Here is a 20,478-nt window from a genome sequence, read left to right on the forward strand (position 1 = left end):
TTAGGGGAGAACATGATGGCTGTTTTAAGAATCCAAAGGACTGATACAGAAGAATAGACGTGTTCTACTTGGACCTAAAGGACAAAACTAGAAACAATAGTGGAAGCTGAAAAAAGTTGATTTTGGCTCATTATGTGGAAAAATTTCCTAATAACAAGAGCTCTCTCCAAGTGGAATAGGACACCTTGGGAGACAATGAGCTCCTCAACACAGTGGGTCTTGGAGCAGAGCCTGAATGGCTATTTGTCAAGAACATTAGAGAAGGGATTCCTATATACATCCAGCTCAGGCTGGGCAATCTCTAAGGGGCCTTTTAATTCTGAGAATCTGCGATTCTATGACTTGCTCAAGTCTGCAAAATGCTCGAGCAGAAACCCAAATCCATTCTCTCAGTCTCCAATACCAGGATACTTTCCATTGTGCTTCAAAAACTAAGAAATGGCAATCCAGAAACAAAAGCAAAGTGAAAACAGCTCACTGTACAGCTCGTATGGGTAGCCTCTCATTACCCAAGCCCCTCTCTTAAATACTTCAAACAACTGAAGGCAGCTCACAGGGAAATCATTGGGGGTTAACTTTTAATATGCTCTAAAATCTCTGAATTCTTTTTACCAGTTCTTCTTACACTGATAAATAGAGCAGTCCCGACGTACCTAAGTACCCTTTTCTGCTGCCCTCCTTTCAAGGTGGGTCTTGGAGAGGGAAACTTTTCTGGATGTCTCCAAGCTGGATGTCCCAGAGGAGTCCCAGGCTGAGCCCATTCCTCTTGTACTTCAGAAGGACCTACCTGTGCGCTCTCCCCAGACATATAGAGGCCACTATTTTAAGGAAATCACAGCCACAGTATAATTGTAGGAGGGTTATTTTTAAAATTTATTAATGTTGTTTCCTGTAAAGTTTGCAATTAAATAATCACACAAAGAGTGAGGCTGTAAGAAAAGAGTGGATAGCATTGAGTGATTTATTCCAAAGCTTTTGTAGTGACTGTAACAGGATCAGGTTTTTCTTCAAAATTACAGAAATCTTATCCCAGCTCCAAACTGAACACCATCACATATCCTGAAATAAAAAATACACATGTCAGGGATGAGGGCGGCAGCATAAAACGGTTACAGCCAAGTTATCTCAGCATTCTTAACCGGGAAACTCTGCTCAGAAAATGTGCCAATAAAAAGCCTAAGAGACGAGAATTCTATAAATCCTGAAGTTGTTTTCAACAGTAACACAAGGAGCTTCCATCAGAACCTATGGCTTAAATAAGCTTTTCAAACCATTTGCACTTTACCACACCCTGAAATTCAACCCATAGAGTGGCTTCGTTATCTGAGAATAGTCCATCAGGAGTTATTTTGGGGAAAAGGCAGCACAGGAGATCTGGCTTCTGGCTTTGGCGTGACTGTCCCCTCATCAGGTGACTCAGGACCCAGCTGCACAACTATGATCTTCTGGTCCTCTCCAACTCCATATTTTTCCCTTTTTTTGTGGGAATGGGGGAAAAGGAATTTTTTTATTTTCAGTTTTGTTTTAAATTCACATACATATATAAGTACTTCACAAAAGTTGATTAAACATGAAGAATATTTGGAATTCTGTTCTTAAGGTATTTTTCCTAAGAGAAAAATTAAATGCCATCAATATACTCATCGTCAATATACTGTAAACATGGAGAGAGTTGCCACTTTTTTTGTATGGGCATCTTCTTAGACAAGTTACTACTTTAAAATCTTAATTTTTCCCCCTTTATTCAGGTGGTTTACTATTTGGAATTTTTAAAGAGTCCTCATGTGGATCTGAACTGTATAATCTTACAAAATAACACACCTGTATTAAAAAGCCTGTTTTAGCAGTATTCTTATCCAAACATCCCTTTATGTTTCTGAAATAAGAACACTATTCTGAGTCTTAGCAGTTTTCACAGTTCTGTTTTTTTTCCTAACAGCTCTAAGTCAGCAGGTTTTTGCAATACAATTTAGAACTGAATCAATCATGTATATATGCACTGGCAAGTAACTTAAAGCAAGGACACTGCTTCCTTTAAAAAAAAAAAAATTGGGAGGAGGGATCCCTTTAAAAGCAGACTATATCTTATGTTTAGCCCATAGTGTGCCTTACATCCAGCCAACTCTGTGTTAAAAATACTCTTTTTGAAGGAAAGGCCAACAAAAATTTACACATGCTACAAATTTTACATTTATTTACATGGCTCTCCCCTTTCCTAGGTCATTTACAACTTTATCCTACTTTAAAACTCTCTATTAGAGCATTCTGTCTGAGATCAGACCAGTTTTGTCAGCTTTTTTTCAGCATCTTGATGCAGTTAGAAAATTGTTCACAATATGCCAAAAATTAAATAAAGATTACAATATCTTTAAGGAGCTTTTAGTACCTTCTCCCGGCAAAAACAATACTACTGTCTGTCCTTATGTGTGTACCCAAGGATATGTAGAAGCCCTGAGGCTCTTCTCCTCTGAAATTGGAATTTTGGGAGGGTAGTACATTAGGTAAAAGAGGCTATTCTCTCTCTCTTACCTTAATTTCTGAATAGGAGTTGCCTCAGTCAAACTGAGATTTTGGCTTAAAAAGGCCTCGGTCTTCCAATGTCTCCCAGGCCATCTCCAGTCATCCTGACCTACACCTTGCCACTGGCCCCAGATGGCTCTGGAGGGGAAAGCTAGTCTGCACAGCCCACTCTCATTAGATCCAACTCACTGGCGCATCATGGCACCCTCTCCCTGATGTCACGGTGCTCTTCGAGAATGAAGGACAAACAACAGCCACCTAAAGGTATACTCTGACCATGGAGCAACTGAAAGAGCGTCCTGAGAAAATCAGGGCATATACCCTCCACAAAAGCCAGCTAACCCTAAGGGATGGGGCACTGTTCTTGGCCCCAAATACCAACCTTTCCCTGTGCTGCATCAACAACCACACGAGTCCCTCTGATTCCAGTACCAACTGCCTCCTTAGCCAACCTTTGACTCATTCATTGCCACGGAAGGATTTACATTAATCTATTCCTGAAAGCTCACATTTGGTGGCACTAGTAGTTCTTAACCCCGCTCCAGTGAAATATAAATGATTTTAGCTTGTTTTCCAAAAATAACACGCCTGCTGTCATCTCACATTAAACGTTCACTGTGTTATTGTTTTTGCCAAGGAACATGATTCTACTACATAAATTTCTTTCCCTAATTAATAAATTAGAACTCACTAGGCTGGAATTCCAACTTTGGTTATTTGGGAAATGCCCATTCTTCCCCCCAATTTGTAGAGCCTGCCACGCCACTGCAGCTGAATTATAAGAATATCCTCTCTTTCTTCTTCCTCTGGGGAGCCCAATCCTTGTACTTTTGTCTCTAAGTTGCTGTTATTGGTTCTTCCTGACACTAGATTGGGAAACTCGAGTGCCAGATCTCTCCAGCGCCCAGCTCTAGCTTCCTCCGTAGCCCGTAAGATGTCCACCCTGGGCAGCAGGGTGGACAAGTGTCGCTTTCTGCTAGACCTGTTTCCTTGTCTGAGGATGAGCGATCTGCTGAGTTCAACATCATAGTTTCCTAGAAAAACAGTGACCACAAAGGACCGGACTGGACCAAACTAGACCAGCTGTGCCCACCATTCCCAGTGCTGCTGCCTTTGTTGACCTCCTTCTTAAACCTCCCTAGACAAAATGGCCTCTTTCACTAAAAATTGGAGGCCATTGGCCAGGACCTCCTATGAGTCAGATGCAATCCACAGCTATCTCCCCCTTTGCCCCTAGCAATAAAGAGCTGGTCTTTCCCTTTGCCAAGGCTAAATTCCTCTCTGTTCAATCTCATCCAGCAGATCATCCCCTCTGCCCTCTACCCATCCCCACCAGCTACCATCGGGAATCCCTCTTCCTTTTGTGGCTAGACTCCTTGAAAAGGCCTACTACTTTTGTGCTCTCTGAACTCTCTACAGTCTGACTGCTGATCTCATCACTCCCCTGAGCCTACATGCTCCAAAGTTGTGAACAATCTCTTAATGGGTAGATCCACCGGTCTGTCCTCCCTCCTGGTTCTCTCCTCCCAGCTATCTGCCTCTCAGCACTCTGGGTTAGGTCCCCCAAGGTTCCTCTTAGCTCTCATCTTTTGCACTAGTTCGCTTGGTGAGCTCACTAGGCCCATGGGTTCAATCATCCTCTGTGCAATGTTTCTCAGACTGAGTCCCTCTCATGGCCTCCCGTCTGGCATCTCCTTTCTGACTTCTCCAAGCAGATTATCCAGATCTCTTTATCTCAGTTCGTCCCAACCCGAGCACACGCCCTTCCCCCTCTCCATGTCCCAACTTCCCTGTTAGTGTAAAGGGCATCCCCGGTGCCCCAGTGCCCAGTTTGCCACATCTCCCAGATACATCCCCTTCTGCCACCCAGGCCTGTTCAGTGCAGCCTCTCAGCCGGGCTGCTGAGAGAAGACTGACCTCAAGTGGCCTCGAGGGAAACTACAGACGGCTCCTCCAAAAGAAAAGAGAAGTGTCTTTCAGCCAGCTGTTTATAGGACTGAAGACAGGAAGCCTTCTAGAGCCAATTCACTCTTACTGCACATGCGACCTCCCTGAGGACGCACGAGGGGTATCCCTATCACTGATACAAATGGAAACAATCTGAGAGCTGGATAATCTCACAATCCCTCATGGCTCTGCACTTGTTGATTGAGAATCTCCCTAATTATGGTTTACCAGTGTTCGTTTTAAACCAGCTCCATTTTCCAAGGTCAGGGCAACTTGGAGCCGGGGAGGTAACCGGCTTTACGCTAATCGGACTGAAGGACGTGGGGACAGGAGCAGGAAGAACAAAACGCTCAGTGAGCCAAGATTACGTTGGAGGAGCCAGATCACACGTGTGCAGGTGATCCATTCATAAAATCACAGAATTATGGAGCTTCAGGATGTGAGACGCTGTCTTTGGGATAAGGAGATGTTGGCAGCGGCAGCAGTGTGGGTCCCATACACCACAAACCAACTCATGATCCCTGTTAATGCCACTTAAAAGCCAAGTCTGTGTTCGAATGTGCTTTTAAAGGGGTGTCATCTGGGAGGGAGGCACGCCCAGGAGAGACCCGTGAGCAGCGCTGGCTCGAGCCCAGGGTGTGGGGTCCGGCCCCGAGGGGCTCGCCTGAGAGAAGGGGGAAAGCATGTGGCCCACACTAGTAATGGTCAGTCAGGCCAGGTGTCCATGAGGCCCAGGGCAGACATTGGGGAAGGCTCTTGGGAAAAGGTGGCCCCGGAGGGGAACAGCCAATGGAGGACGAATGATAACTCAGTCATCAGGAGGGAAGAGGCTGCCTGCCTGGGAAGGCTGGCAAGGGCCTGCGCTAGGCCTGCCGTCTAGCTCTGCCATGTCGACCCCAGCACCTCCAGGTGAGACCTTCCTCTTCGGGAAGTCTGGGCGACCCCTAAATCTTGGGCAGGTTCTGGGACCTCAGTTTTCTATCAGACCCTTGGGACCCCTGACGCTGCTGGCTTAGAGTATCCCCAGACGGCTTTAACTCCAGTCTGATCAGTCATCCAGTGTCCATGGGGGACAAAGAGGAGGGAGGGAAGAGCCCGAGGGGCCGGCATTCCTGATGAGTGATGAACCAGGGAGCAAGTGAGTGAGCAAATGGATAAAGAAGTGAGCAAAGGAACAAGGGAGGGAGCAAACGAGTGAGCAAACGAACAAAGAATACAGCAAAGCAGCAAACCAGGGAGCAAGGGAGGGGGCAAGTGAGCAAACAAGGAGCCCTCTCTGTTCTACTCTAGGCACTGCCCCACCTTAGTTTGACATCATGTGGGTCCTTATTCTGTGGCCACACCTGGCACCTACGCATGAGCCTTACAGACAACACGGGAGGATGGAGTGAGGTGGACGGTCCTCAGCCACCCCAAGAGAGCCCAGCAAACCCGCTGCCCCCTCCAGGCTCAGGAGTCCAGCACTGGCCGCCACTGCTGAGCTCAGAGAGTCCCTCCATTATAAGGTGGAGATCGAAGCCTGAGGGGCCAAGGGAGCTGCCCACGGCCACACGGAGCGGCCACAGGCCGGGCCCCCTTGGACTGGGCTGGGGGACTTGCTCAGGAAGGACAAGGAGCAAGCTGGCACAGCCCTGGCTGGGAGAGAATGGCCACGGCTCCCAAAACAAAAAGATCACTGCCTGGAGCCGTGCATGAGCACAAAGGAGAAAGCAGTCGCTTAGAGCCATTCCCCGCTCTGGCCTCCCAGTGGGAGGGGAGCAAGAGGCCGGCGCACAGACCCCGGGCAGGGAGAGGCTCGTCTGCCTCCTCCGCATACCTGTCGCCCCTCTGCACGCCCATGGGGATGCAGTAATTCAGCTCCAGCCGAGCGATGTTGCCGAGCCTGAGGACGATTCCAGCACCATAAGACCAGCGGATGCACTCGGCCAGTTTACGAAGATGAGCTTTGGGACCTTCCCCTGAAAAAGGGAACGTGGGGATTATGGATTAGGGAAGGTGGGGAGCAGGCCAACTGTCCAGCAGAGCCAGGTTCAGGTCCAGCCTTAAACACCCAGAAGCTGTGCGACCCCATCTGCCTCAGTTTCCTCATTTATAAAAGGGACATAACAGCGTCTACCTCCCAGAGTTGTGAGGCTCAAATGAGATACTTGTAAAGTGCTTAGCGCAGTGTTAGATGACACCATTTACAGGAATAGGACTGTGCCAGTTGCCAAGCAAAGGTCACCCTTCCAGCCTCCACAGCCACCAGTGAAGGGAGAAATCCCCATGGGAAGGGTCCTGTTTCCTCATGACTCCCAGCATCACCTGCCAGGCAAGGACCCCCTAGGAGACAGATGGGGGCAGCACAGGTGGGGCACAACCAGCCCCCCAATCCCCTTGGCCTGACACTGGGCCCAAGAGCCAGGAAGAGAGATGTTAAATAACTGAGAACACGAGAGGAGAGGCCATGCCCCCCAACTGCCTTGCTCCTTCTCCTCTCGGTAATGGTAATGCAAGAGCAGGGACTGCCCCATCTGATTTTTCTGTGTTCTTAGTCTGCGCAGTCAGTGCCTCATAAACGCTCCCTCTCCCTCTCTTCCGCTCTTCCCTGTCTGCAAGGACCTTACAATTAAACAGGGGAGAAAAGTAAAGCACCCAAACGACCCCAATAATGTGGAGCGCATCTCCCTTAGCCATAGTTACCATAGTTCAGGTTGCAAAGGTTTCCTGCGTTGAGGAAGAAATGTGTCCGGAAGAGATCCCCAAAGCCACCCTGGCCCGGCCGGAAGGGCAGCGGCGTGTAGAGGTGCAGGCCGCCCGCCCAGTAGGCTTCTCCTCCCAGGTAGTCGCCTAGATGGCGGTGCACAAACGGGACAACACAGACAGGGAGTGAGCAGACCCCTCCTCCAGCTGGGCCCTCACGCCGGGGGCGCAGGGACCATGGCCCCCAGGAAGGAGACAGCCAGAGGGTCTGCGGCCCCCAGAGCATCCCTCTCAGCCCCTTTCTCACAGCATGGCAGACTGCTACCTTTCAGAGAGACTTTTACTGCTCCCCCCGCTCCAATTTCAAGGCCTGACTCAATGTCCTCAGTGCAGCTCAGGCCTTTGGGGCCTTAACTGCTCAGGGAGCAAGCTCAATGTAAGAGTGCAAGCTTCCCGAGGGCAGGGGCCCTCATCATCCAGACCCTACTAGGTTTGCGGATAGGGGACTCTGGGAAGAGGAGGAAGAGGAGCCCACAATACTGTTCCACAAACATTTCCTGGGGGCAGGCACAGGCTGGGTGACCCAGACCCTGCCCTCAAGAACTGGCACAATGGTACCCAAGAGCCACATTTAAGGCTGGAGTCAAGTGGGGAGCCTTGGGAATTCCAGAAGGATGGGTGCAAGTAAGAGGGAAGCAAGCCCGGTCTGACAAGATGGATCAAGGTAAAGAAGGGGGCATTCGGGGGCACACTGAAAGGGCAGAGAGAAATCCCATCTCGGGACCAAAGGGCTCATGTGGAGGGGAATTAAATGAGGCAGACACTGGAAAAAGAGCATCGATTCCAATCCAGGGGTACCCAAAGGCCGGGCAAAGCATGGTTAGGTGAACGTTTACCTAACCTGAGAGCCAAAGAATGGCAAACTTTAAAACAGGTGCCCATCTGAAGAGCCAAAAGTGGATGTCACAGAGATCACCTGCCCTAGGAGGAATCACCAAGGACCCCAGCCCAGAGAAGTGGGGAATCCTGGCCCTGCTTCCCCTGCTCCCCCTCCCTTGCAGCCTGGAGCCATCAGCTCTCCCCGACCGCCCAAGGTCTCCCATTGTGGAAGGATTGATTTTAAAGAAGTGGAGAAGAGTACACGTCCTCCATGTAACCTCCACCCTTCACTTCCTGCATGTCTCTGAAAGCCATGGGGGAATATGGGGAGATCAGGGGCCCACTCCCAGATGGAAGCCTTGACCCCTGGCCGGGAAAAAGGGGCTTCTTTCTGCATTGAAGGCCTGGGTCACCTGACCCTCGCTTCAAGATGAGATTCAAGAAGAAGGAAGGGAAGAGGGTCAGAGGAAGAGAAAGAGAGGGAGGAGGAGAGGGAGAGAAAGCAAAGGCAAGAGAGAGGGAGAGAACGAAGGAAGGCGACAAAGGGAGAGAGAGCATGGGCTTGAGTGCATTCTGGCCCGGGCAGACACAGGCTATTTGGCCACTGGGAGCCCTGCAGCCCCCTGGGGCCATACAGGCCGAGGTCTCAGGGTGACCAAGGCTGGTCCCTGGCCGGCTGGTGGGCATCACCAACCATGATGGGCCGCTGTTCCCTGAGGTATGCGGTGGGTTTGATCGCCATCACCAGGAGATATGGGGCGTGTGTCCCCAACAATGGCCTGAGCTTAAGTGATCAGAAAGATGCTGAGCCACAAAAAGGAGGCTCTGGAGCTGGGGGGGGGAGGGGGCCCTTGGTGGAGGCTTCCCCCACAGGCCTGGGCGGGAAGGGGGAGCCAGCGTGGCCCCCGATGGAGGAGTCCAGGAAGCGAAAGAAGCCGAAGGGGAAACAGCCAAAGGCTCGGCCCCAGAACCCTGGTCAGCATCCCTAGCTCCAGACCTCCTGGCAGGAGGCCTCCAGGCGCTTTCCTGATGAGGTCCAGGCTGGCCTAGACAAGGCCATGTCACAAGCCAGGGGAGAGGAGGGGAGGAAGGGCCACTCTCACCTTCGCTTTGGGGACCGATGCTGTACATGCTGAAGCCACGGACACTCGTGGGGCCCCCGAGGTAGAACCTGAAAGACAACAGGCGCCCCGTTCTGTGCCAGCCAGAGGACCCGGGGCAGCTGGTTCTGACTTTGAGAGCAGCTTCAAAAGCAGAAAGTCCTGGGTTCAGAGCCCACCTGTGACTCCCTAAAGGTTGCCCTGGACAAGATACGAGGGATGACAGCACTGGTCACCCCCACCCTGAGGGCTTCCACCTGCCCGTGTACTCTCTCTTGGGGGCTCTCAGCCCCTCACACAGGCCTGTCCGAAGCCCAGCCCGGCTCTTGGTCCGGGACCCTTCCCTGTGCTCCAGGTTTTTGTCACAAAGTTGGCCCGGAACAGAGGAGACGGCAGTTCTCAGGCTGCAACATCCTCACAGTCGTGCTCAGCCAGGCCCCAGGCTTTTGGGAGTCCTCAGGGTGGGGGCAAACCTGGGGTTCTAGACCAGTCATGCATCCCCAATGGCAATGAGCGCAGCTCTGTCGGGGGGCCCACGTGAGACCCTGCCATGGTCTGACACCTGAGGGCCCCAGAGCGGGGGCTCCCCACCATATTCTCAACACAATTAAAAAATGAAGTCAAATGCAAACTGTGCCATCCTTAAGTGGCCACCGATGTTCCACACAAGGGCTGTGGATCCGCCAGAGTTTGTCATCACAATGACAGGCCCGGCCCTGGACGAGAGCCCCGAGACCCCCGAGGACACTCGGGCAGAGAAGGGAGCTGACGTGGGTGCAGGTTCTGAGGGATGGCGACGCAGAGACCAAGAGGCAGAGCAGGCTCACCTGTCAGCGATGCTCGAGGGTTTCTCCCCGATGGGCACCAACATCCCGCCCCAGAGAGAGGCCGACAGAACCTGGGGGAGACGCAGGCAAGGGTGAGCGCTGGGGAGGGAGCCGCAGGGGAGAGCCCCCACCTCCAGCCAGCCAGGGTACCCCAGAGGCTACGGAGACACGTTGGCCTCCAGAGCCGCTGGGCTGCTGGGCCCCCAGAAGTCCCATAAAGGCAGGCGTTGATTTCCCTGCGGATTAACCAGCCCTCTCCCAAGGCCCCCATGGCCACCTGCCCAGCACTCACGGTGTCCATGAGGAACTGCTGGTTCAACTGAAGCTCAAAGTCTTCTTTCAGGAAGCTCACGTCCCCGCCCGTGTAGCCGGCCAGCTCCTGTGCACCAGGGAGAGCGGAGCACGCCCTGGTCAGGGGGGGCCAGCAGTGAGAGCATCTGGAGAAGCTCCTGCTGGGGGCACCGAGCCTCAGCCCCTGGGCCCCCAAGGGAGGCTCCTACACTCTCGGAGGCGCCCCCAGAATCGTGCAGGCGACCAGGCAGGACCCCCTTCCTCCGTCCCACACCCACTGCGGGCTCACATCCCGTCTGGTGCCCTCTGGCTCATCCTCCCACCCAGCCCCCAGCCATCCTCCCACTCCCCCCCAACCAAGCCCCTGGACGGACACTACCTGGTTCACTTTCAGCAGGGCGCCCTTCTTTGGTAAGATGGAGGAGTTCCGAGAATCAATGACCATCGCATGCTGAAAGGGATGTGAATGAGGCCAAGGAGAGGACGTGCCTGCCCAGGGGGGTGGGGAGCCAGGGGGTGCCCTCCCCATCCTCCTCAGGCGCAGGCGAGGAACAAGTGAAGAAGCTTCCTGGTGGGAGGTCACTATGGGACCCTGCTCCAAGGCTCCCTCCTTGCACAGCGGGGGCAACGCCAGCCTCAGGCCCAGAGGCCCGGGAGAGGGCGGCCTAAAGCCCACCCACATCCTCCTGCTTTCTATGACCACACACTAAGAACCCAGGGTGCCCCCAACCCACTTTTCCCTCCCCCCAAGAAAACTGGCTCAGGGCTCGGGGCGTGCTGCATTGCTGTGATCCCAGAGAAGGGCCGGGCAAAGAGGGCAAAGGAAAGGGACCCTCGGGGCACGTGGCTGCTGCCAGGGGCCTCCTCCCCCAGAAAGAGAAGCTTCTGTACCGAGAGAGACGATTTAAGGGAGTGTCCACTCTCCTTGCGAACGGCAAACGAGGCTGTCCTGGCGAGACAGCCCAGCTCCCGCCACACGCCCTCCCACTTCACAGTGTGGCTCGTCTTCCAGATGGGGAACTGAAAGGAGAGAGACCCTGAGAGCTCGGTCCGCAGCGGGGCTGTGCTGGGCGCTCACTCTGGGGGAGACGGGCGGCACAGTGGGCACCATGCAGCGGGCACGGTGCCTCCCCTGTGCACATGGGCACTGGCAGGTGTCTCCCAGGTGTCTGGGGCTAAGGAGACGGTCACCAGGAGGGCCCCAAAGCACAACCCAGCTCAGCTCCCTGCTTTACAGGTAAGGAAGAGTCCCAGACCCTGGGGCAAAGGCACCGAGCAGCAGAGGTAAGACCGAGGGCCGAAGCGCTCCAGGCAGGCCTCCTGCCACCCTCCTGTCTGCCCTTGGGGGCCCGGCCCTCAGTGTGTACCCCCCTGTCCCCCCCGCCCCCCACTCACACAAAGACACACTGAGTCCCATGTACACATGCACGCTCACAATCCTTTCAGCAGACACTTGCTCACACCCCCTTCCCTCCCCAGAGGAAATAACATAGAGGATGAGCCCACTGTGGGGCCACCTGCTTTTATGTGCCCCCATTTTCTCACAAGCAGCTCGGGGGGGCTGGAGTGAAGACTCAGAGCCTCAGACGCTAACTGCCTGTGGGATCCCGGGCCAGTCATTAACCCCTGTCTGTCGCACCTCCCTCCCAGGTGCTGGGAAGGTAATCACTATAGGGCGCCTAGCCCAGGGCTGCCTACAGCAGGTGCTCTATCCATGCTTTCCCTCCCCCCCACCACACAAGAGGCTGACCGGAGCTCAGACACTGCTGACAGGCTCAGGGGGTGCACAGCTGGGCTGCCTGGGAGCCCGGGACCCCATGCACGTGGTGGGGAGGGGAAACACTAAGCTTTCCTGGCAGCCGGGCTCCGGAGGCCAGGGTCCGAGCCCAGGCGGGAGAGGCCCAGCAGAGCAGGCCCACCTTCCCCCAACCCTCCGTGGCGCTCCAGCTAACCTAGCGCAGCCAGGGCGGGCCGGGCAGCTTCGGCTGGGAGCTGCAGTGCGGCCCAGGGGCAGAGGGCAGCCGAGAACCAGCCTCTTTCCTCCCTGCCCACCCTCACGTCCCCACTCACGCTGTACTCGGCTGAGATGCCTCTGTCTGTCTCACGAAGGGAGCTCCAGGGGAACTGGCCGGTGACTTTATACAGGTTCACAGAGAAGCTGCGGGGAACGGAAGGGGCAGCTGGTGAGCCTGGCAGTCACCCTGACTCCCACCTCCAGCCTATGGGAGCCCCTCCCCCACTGGCAGCTGGACTTACTTCCTGTCAAAGTTTCCAGGCTGTGGCTTGAAGAAGGAGAGGCCATAAGAAGTTTCCTTTGTTCCATAGGAGAACTGAAAAGTCACCTTCTCTGCACGGCCAAAAATATTGGGGAGCTTGAGGCCCAGGACCTGGGCAGGAAGAGAAGCAGTGTGGCTCAGAGTGGGCCCAGGGGCTACTTGGGAGGGTCCCACCTCCGAGGCCCTGAGACACTCTGGGTGACTCCAGGATTGCCTCAGTCCAAGCCAGGCCAGAAATGGCGTGGCCTTCAAGCAGTCTCCGGGAACCCTGGCAGAGGCCAAGATGGTCCATGGGATCTGCTCAAAAGCCCTCAACAGGCCTCCCGGGAAAGCCCGGCTCGAGACAGAGCAGTTGATTAACTCAGTGCTGGGGACAGAAGAGCCTGCACGACCCTGCTGGCTTCCGCCCGATCCTGAGAGCCCGAGGAAGGGAGGCCCGCAGCTGGATCTCCAGCTCACGGCTTCATTATTTGGCTTCAAATACTAAGATGTTACAACCCAGTGAAAAATCACGTCTCGATGCCAAAGTCTGATGGCTTTTTGGCTCAGAGTCCTTGAGGATCACCCATCCCCTGCATTAGGTCACCCCCAAGAGCCATTGCTCAGAACCCAAGAGCCAATAGCACTTCTCTGCCTTTGAAACAAAATTCACACACACTCTCCCACACGGATCCACTCAAAAGTCCCAAGGACAGAGAAAGGAGGAGATGCCGCACTAAAACAGGCAGACGTGTTTGTGACAAGGGCTCCGATCTGGGATGGGGAGGTGGGGTTCCTGACAATGCCGTCCAAAGAGGAAGGAAAAAGGCAAAGAACATCCATGACGCACAGGGAGGACAAAAGTCCAGAGGCAGAGCAGTGGGGGAGCTCATGGGCCTCTCTGCCCCCAACGGGGGGATGGGCTCTCAGCTCTAGGCTGTCTCTCAGCCAGTGCTCTGCACCTGTCGTTCGTGCTCACCGACATCTGTCAGGTCAGAACACCAAAGGCAAAGGCCTCTAGAATAAGCCCCCATTAAGGGTGATGGGGGGAGGACAACAGACAATGTTCCTGCGCAGCTTCTCACAAGAGGGAGCCATGGCCAAACAGCGACAGGGGGACCGTCCCTATGGGAGAGGGGGTTACTGGGAAATGCAGGTGCATAATAAGCAGAGGGCAGCTTCAAGGCCTTCTTCTAAACCACAGGCAAATCCACTGCTAGAGGCGGGCCGTTCTATTTAAATGGGGAGCCCTTTGACAAGAGCCCAATACCTAAGGGGGCACAGCCGGGGAAGGAACGACAGGAGAGAAGGGATGGGCAAAGAGGATTCTTGAATCATTTTGTTCTGCTGACACAAAAGGTGATTCTGGGAGGGGGGCAGACAGAGCTCCAGAAGAGAAGCAGGGAGTCCTAGGAGTTGATGGACCTTGGCCAGAGGCCCATTCCCTCCCTTGCTCTTCAAAGAGGAGCTCCGGGCAGCAACTGCCTCGCCCCCAGTGCCAAGGAGCCACACTTGGAGCCCAGAGAGCTGGGCGGCAGACACCGGGATCCTGGTGAGCTCTGCCACTGGCTCTCACTGACCGTGAGCCAGGCCACCCACCCCATCGCCTGGAGTGGACGATGAGACCCCTTCTCTCAGGCCCCTCTGCCCTGACGCTCGGTGACTGGACAGGAGAAACAAGCGTACCATGCTGCCTTCGTTGTTGCCCACCATGGTGTTGTAGCTGCCCGTCAGCCGCCTTAGCTCAGTGACCTCAAAGGTGACGTCTAAGCCGTTAGGGAGGGCATCATCTCCTGCGGGGGTACAGACCCACAAGTAAAGACTGGGAAGGATGACCAGGAAGGGCACAGAGGAGACAGGTACAAAGGTACATGTCCCTCCCCGATACACAAAAGGTGGCAGAAGGGCACAGAACAGACCCTCAGAGCAGTCCCCCGCAGGAGAATATGGGGCAGGTCCAGGGCCCTATGTGATACCCAGTCCCTGACAGATCAAGGTTCCCCTCAAATTGACCAGATGTGGGGAAGGAGGCAAGGGCCCAGCATGGGGAGCTCAGAGCAGTGGGGCAGAAGCTCCCCCCCACCCCCCGGGGCCTGGAGAGCCCAGCCTCTGCTCCTCCATCTGCATGGGTGTGGTACATTCAAGAAGGCCAGTGTCTGCTGAGCCCTGAGCAGCTCAGAGGCCCCCCGCTGACCCTGCCTGAGGCCCCCCAGGCTCACCTACCTTGGCAGGTGTCAATCAGAACATCCACCTGCCTAAAGATGCCAAGTCGGAGCAGCTTCTCCCGTGCTTCATGGGCCTTCCTCATCACCTGCAAAAGGAAGAGACCAACCCCTAGAATTTCCTGAGCAGGGAATGATGAGCGAAACTGGAACGGCCCATCATGTTTAAAGCCCGTTTCCAGCCCAAGATCTTGCTACCCACAAACACCTATGGCACATCCAGGATGTTAAATTTAATGTTTTAGAAGGAAAACATACAGGCATCCCCACGGCCTGTGGAAATCCAGGATGCAACAGGACACCATGCGCACCAATGGGGCTGCCGACAGCCCCCAGCCCGAGGCCTGTTCCCACCTGTCACGGCCTGGAGGCTTCATTCCCGGGGGTCATGAGATCTGAGCCCCCTGAGATATTATCACAAACCGAACAGCTTGAGAAGGGCTGCTAGCTAAGACAATACTCACGTCAATGAGATTCTTTGCCCTAAAGACATCCCCGATTTCGTACATGATGATGTCATCTTTGGTCCTTCCCAGGCCATCGAAGTGGACATGCTGGACCACCACCTAAGCAGAGAGGGATGTTCGGTGAGTCTGCAAACGGCTCTTGTGCTATCGGCCCTCCCTGACATCACGAGGACCACAGGCCCCAACTCTGGTATGGGCCATGGCCCTAAGGCGACTTTGAGTCCCGGCCTCTCACCGTCATTTTCATTCTAACTTCCCATTGCTGAAGCTCAATTGGACACAATCTTCAAATCAAACCAAGCCAGCCCAGCCCAGCCCAGCTCAGCCTCTCCAGCTACTCCAAGATGGGACCCCAAGGACCACCAGCTTTGTCCCTTTCTGTGCCCGCCCTTCTCCACCTACTCCCTAATTTGACCCCTAGCAATTCCCCTTTTACTATAACTTTCCACCTAATAATTCTTTTACATGTCACAAGACTCCAGAATTGTCCTTTCCACAAATAGTTTCTTTTTTCATGAGGGCCAATGCCTTTCTCCTTTACAGACCATTCTCAGTTGACCTGAAGTCCAGCAATAAACCTCTTCTCATAGCACAAAGGGGCGGGTCGTGGGGCCTCAGGGTCCCCTCTGTGCTCACCACGCCAAGGTTGGAGGGGAGGGAGCCCTTTGGGATGGACAGCACTAGTGCTCCAAGTCCGCCCCGGGAGATACTCACGTCTTTGTTTTCCAGGACTTCCTGCTTAATTTCAGGTTCGACCTCCACAAATTCGGCCTCTTCTCCCAAACCTCCAAAGTCAGGCCCGCTGACCGGAAGAGGCTCCAAGCTCTGAAGGGAAAAAAAATCATAGCTAGGGGCTGATAGGTCTAAGAACAGCTACCAAGGACACACATCTGTGGACTGCCCGGGGCCTCGCGCCATTGGGCACTTGGGGCAGGTCTGTTACACACGCACATTGAGGATGAAAAAAGATCACAGACTCCCCCCCACAGGCTGGCCCCCCAGCCGTAACACGGGGCAGAGGTAAGGCAGGAGTGAAGGAGAACAAAAGGAGCAGGACTGGGGAGTAGGAGGCCAGCCACGGGGACCTTTGGCCCAGACTGTCTCTGCCTGTTCTCCCGCTTCATTGCCAAAGAGAGGCCGGGGGCCTTGGAAGGGAAAGCTCATCCTCCACTCCATGCTCCACTCCAAACTCAGCCTGCTTGAATAAAACTCTTTTCTTCTTCATGAGGGAGCCTCCATCACCACGGTGGTCAGCGAGCCAGGCCCAAGTCCCGGCCCCATGCTAAGTACCGGGGGTAGCCATCTCACACACACACACACACACACACACACACACACACACACACACACACAGCCCTGCTCAGGCAGACAGGAATGAACCAGAGGAGTCTTGGGGGGAGGGGCTGGCTGGTTTGGTAGGACTGGGAAAGATGGGATTTCAGCCAGGAGACAGAGATGAGGAGGAATGAGAATTTGGGGCATGAGGGCAACCAATGAAAAAGGCCAGGAGCCGGAACCATGGATGCAGCACGGTCAGGAGGCTCAGGCAGCAGCCTGTGAGGCACAAGACGGACAGAGTGGAAAGGCAGGAAGGGGGTAGGTGGACTCTGGTCTTCCCCAGCACCCTTCAAACAGCCCCCCCCCCCCCCTCCATCCCTCCTAACCTCCCAGCCTGAGGCCCTACAGCAGCTGCCTCCAACTAGCATCTGCCCTGGGACAAGGTCGTCAACCTTCTGGGGCCTCGCTTCCTGGGGGACCCAGACCAGATGGTCCCTGGGCTGTCCCGGCCTTAGACCCGGGGCCCACGCGTGGCTGAGCCTCTATCACTTACTTCAAGCCCCATCTGTGAAGTGGGGAGGGGAGTTGCTGGGCCTGCCTCACAGGGTCTGTGGTGAGAATCAACTGGATGAAGGAAAATACATGGGGGAAATGCAGAGGAGACTCAGGAGGAAGGCACAGGGAGAAGGGAAGACTCATGGCTCACTCCCTATGTGGAAATGTCTTCCACGGATGCAGATTTCCAAATTTTGTGCAATTTACAAAACCTCATCTTCACTCCCTCCTTAGTTATGGACTGTTTGCACCCTGATGGCTACAAACAGATCCATGGAAACCGAGAGAAAAACGCTCACCTAGCTTCTACGATAAAGGCTTCGTTTCTCAGTTATAAGGAACACGGCCACGTTTACGGCCAAAGGTTAGAGCAGGCAGGCTGCGGATGAAATCAAAGCTGTCAATGTTACACGAATCAAAGCCTTAAATCACCACTGATTAGAGAAACACAAGTTAAAGCCGTTCTGAGGCACCGGCTCACAACTCTTCACATTGGCTAATCTGACAGAAAAGGAAAATGACAAATGCTGGAGGGGATGTGGGAAAGTAGGGTGGCTGAGCAAGTCCCCTGCAGACTCTAGAGGCTACTGCCCCCACTCCCTCCTGCAGGCCTGGGGCTCACTGAGCTCTCCAGAGCAGCCGGCCAGGCCACGGCGGGGCCCGGACATGGGTCACAGGGTTTGGGGAGAGAGAGAAGGGGCCACCCGAGCCCTCAGCCCCGTCCTGCAGCGAGGTGAGTGATGTCACGGGTCAGCAAGCGGAACAGCCCCTGGGTAGAGCCCTTCACACATCTGACGGAGGCAGGGAAACACCCCTGTCACCCATATTTTACAGATGAGGCCCCAAAGGGGCCTTGCCCAAGGTCACACAGCGAGTCCCTCATGACCCACAGGCCCCACCGGGCCTCAGGCTTCGTCCCGCACCAACTGCCAGGCCGGGCAGTGACCCGAGAAGCCTCTGCTGGTGACCCAAGAGCTGGAGAAATGTGTGTCAGGGCCTGTGGCCAGGCTGGGCGCCTCGGCCGGACTCGCTGCCAGCACGCGCCGGTCCCCACTGACCCGGGCTGACCCCCTGGTCCTGGCAGACCCGGGCGGGGCGATGCCTAGGCAGGGGAGGAGGGAGCAGGGCCTGGGTTAGTCCCCTGGGGGGCAGGAGTGCCCGCCTTGGCAGAGCCCAGGGCCAGACCTTCCCGGTCCGTGCTGGCCCCGTGCCCACCTGCCTCCAAGGCCGCGGGAAGGTGAGCCTCCTTGGGCTCTCACCTCCCGCAGGCGAGCCGGCGCGCCGACGAGGGGACTGCGCTCCTCTGACTCAGTTTCCCTATCTGTAGAATGGGACGCTTCGCCGGCGGAGCCCGCTGGCGACAGAAGACCCGAGTTCTGACGCTGCCCCAGCCGCCTCCTGGCTCTGTGGCCCCGGACAGGCCCCTTGGGCACCGGCTAAGACCGCCCGGACTCTGGCGGAGACCCCCGCGCCGGCGGGCCCGGGTGGGGGGGGCCGCCCTGCAATCACAATGGGCACGGCGCCATCGGGCATCACATTTGACAGAAGAGGAAGCTGAGGCGGCCCGGGCCGGATCGGGCCCGCTCGATGCCCCCGGAGGCCGGAGCGGCCGCAGCAGCGCGCAGGTACGAGGAGGTGGCCCCGCGCGCTCTGGGCCCCGGGTCCGGGCCAGCCTCCCCGCCTGGGCCGCGACCGTGGCCCCCAGAGAAGGCGCGGGGTCGCCGGCGATCGGTTCGCTGAGCCGAGCGCTGGGTGGGTGGCCCCGGCCCCGACTCCGGCCCTTTGTTTTCCACCTCCAGCCAGCCGCGCTCTCCCATTCCCCCTCCTCGCTCCCCGCCCCCGCGCGGCCCCGCCTTACCCGCGCGTGCACGGTGCCCATGACTCCCTCCCAGGGAAGGGGCGCGGACGGCCCCGCGGCGCACGGAGGAGGCCCGGGGAGCGGCGGGGGACACGCGGCGGGGGACACGCGGCGGCTCCTCGGCGGCGGCCTCAGTCAGCGCGGCGCGCGCAGCCCCGGACAAGGCGCGCTGGCGGCGGCCATGACACTCGCCCTAAGCCCGCCCCGGCCACCGCTGCCGCCCGAGCCTATTGGCCGGCGCCGCCGTGCTCCGGAAGTCCTCGCGGGAGCCCTAGCTGTGCGCGTGCGCAAAGCTGCGTAAGCGGGTTAGGGGGCGCTGTGGCGCGATGGCCGACGGGAGAGAGCCGAAGGGCGGCGGACGAAGGGCGACCGGCAGGTGGAGGTCAAGTCTGGCTGGGGTGACTCTAGGGGGCGGGGCATCCCGGAAGGCTGGGCCAGGGGCGGGGCCGCTGCGGTCTTGAGATCATAGACCGGGAACAAACCAGACGAGGATGTCTCCTGGTTTAGGTGCCCCTCACCCGCCGGGGAAGTGTTCTCCCCATTTTACGGATGAGGGCACTGAGTCAGGCAGAGGTTGGAACTCCGGGCCCCGGCTTCCAGTTCCCCCGCTGGTTCCGGTCGCGGGATGCGCCCCGGACGTTCCCCTGGGCCTCGGTGTCTGCCTCCATAAGAACGACGCCCCGGCGGCGGGGAAAGCAGGGAAGAGCCTTTCCGGGCCCCACCGCAAATCCCCGCGGCCGCGTGACCTTGGCTGGGCCCCGAGTCTCCCCTCCCCCCCCCCCCCCAAACGCCCCGGCTTGGGCCCGAGGCCTCACCTAGCGTGAGCTCCGAGAATGACAAAGGCCGGCGGGACCGAGTGTGACCGCCAGGCGGAGCCCCCGTCACCCGCGTGGAATGTTCCTTCTCCCGAGGCGCCGCCTTCCAGCTGCTTCTGAGCCGGCGGCCGCGCCGGGGCCCCTGGGGGGGGGGGGGGGGGGAGGGCGGGGAGCGCGCGTTGTGTAACTCCCTCCCGAGGGCGGCCCGCCCGCATTTCTGGCGGTGAGCGGAGGCGCGCTGTTCTGGGGGTGACAGGGGCTTCTGGGAACGAGGAAGAGCAGCGTCGGCCACCTTCGGGCGGCGCGGGGAGGGCCCGGCGGTGCGGGGGGCCCGTTTCCGGGACTGGGGCCCGGGCGGGGACCCAGGAGCGGGGGGCCTCATCCCCATCCCATCCCCCATCCATCCCCTCTCCCCCCATCCCATCTCCCCATCCTCCCCCTCATCTCCCCCTCCACCCTCCATTCCCCCATCCATCTCCCCCTCCCCCCTATCCCCCATCCCCCTTTCCCCCATCCCATCCCCCTCCCCCCATCTCCCCCCTATCCCCCCACCCCCATCTCCCCCCCCGCCCCCCTCCTCCCCCTCCTCTCCCCCCATCCCCCATCCCCTCCCCTCCATCCCCATCCATCCCCCTCCATCCCCCATCCACCCCCATCCCCCCCATTAACCCCCATCCATCTCCCCTCCATTCCCCATCCATCCCCCACCCATCCTCCCCCTCCACTCCCCCCCTCCCCTCCCCCTCTCCCCCTCACCCCCTCCACTCCCCATTCCATCTCCC

The 20,478-nt window shown here is 56.7% G+C and overlaps 1 protein-coding gene across 3 annotated transcripts; it reads right to left on the reverse strand.

Moving 5' to 3' along the window:
* Positions 1-852: 852 nt before the first annotated feature.
* On the reverse strand, positions 853-19,796 carry SAMM50 (SAMM50 sorting and assembly machinery component). Of its 3 annotated transcripts, none has more exons than XM_031941053.1 (15): positions 19,697-19,796; positions 15,905-16,015; positions 15,188-15,289; positions 14,725-14,812; positions 14,188-14,294; positions 12,503-12,633; positions 12,317-12,404; positions 11,138-11,266; positions 10,626-10,697; positions 10,248-10,334; positions 9,956-10,026; positions 9,132-9,199; positions 7,150-7,296; positions 6,284-6,425; positions 853-1,059 (listed from the first exon to the last, which is right to left on the reverse strand). In XM_031941053.1, the coding sequence occupies exons 3-15, from the start codon at positions 15,230-15,232 to the stop codon at positions 1,014-1,016; spliced, it is 1,221 nt and encodes a 406-aa protein (XP_031796913.1). In that variant the 5' UTR covers positions 15,233-15,289; positions 15,905-16,015; positions 19,697-19,796; the 3' UTR covers positions 853-1,013. The 3 variants fall into 3 exon arrangements, with proteins under 3 accessions (XP_031796913.1, XP_031796912.1, XP_023359997.1); XM_031941052.1 differs by lacking the exon at positions 19,697-19,796 and adding an exon at positions 18,882-19,100; XM_023504229.2 differs by lacking the exon at positions 19,697-19,796 and adding an exon at positions 17,323-17,408.
* Between the last annotated feature and the right edge of the window lie 682 nt (positions 19,797-20,478).

Source organism: Sarcophilus harrisii, chromosome 5, assembly GCF_902635505.1.
Source record: "Sarcophilus harrisii chromosome 5, mSarHar1.11, whole genome shotgun sequence".
Lineage (NCBI taxonomy): Eukaryota > Metazoa > Chordata > Mammalia > Dasyuromorphia > Dasyuridae > Sarcophilus > Sarcophilus harrisii.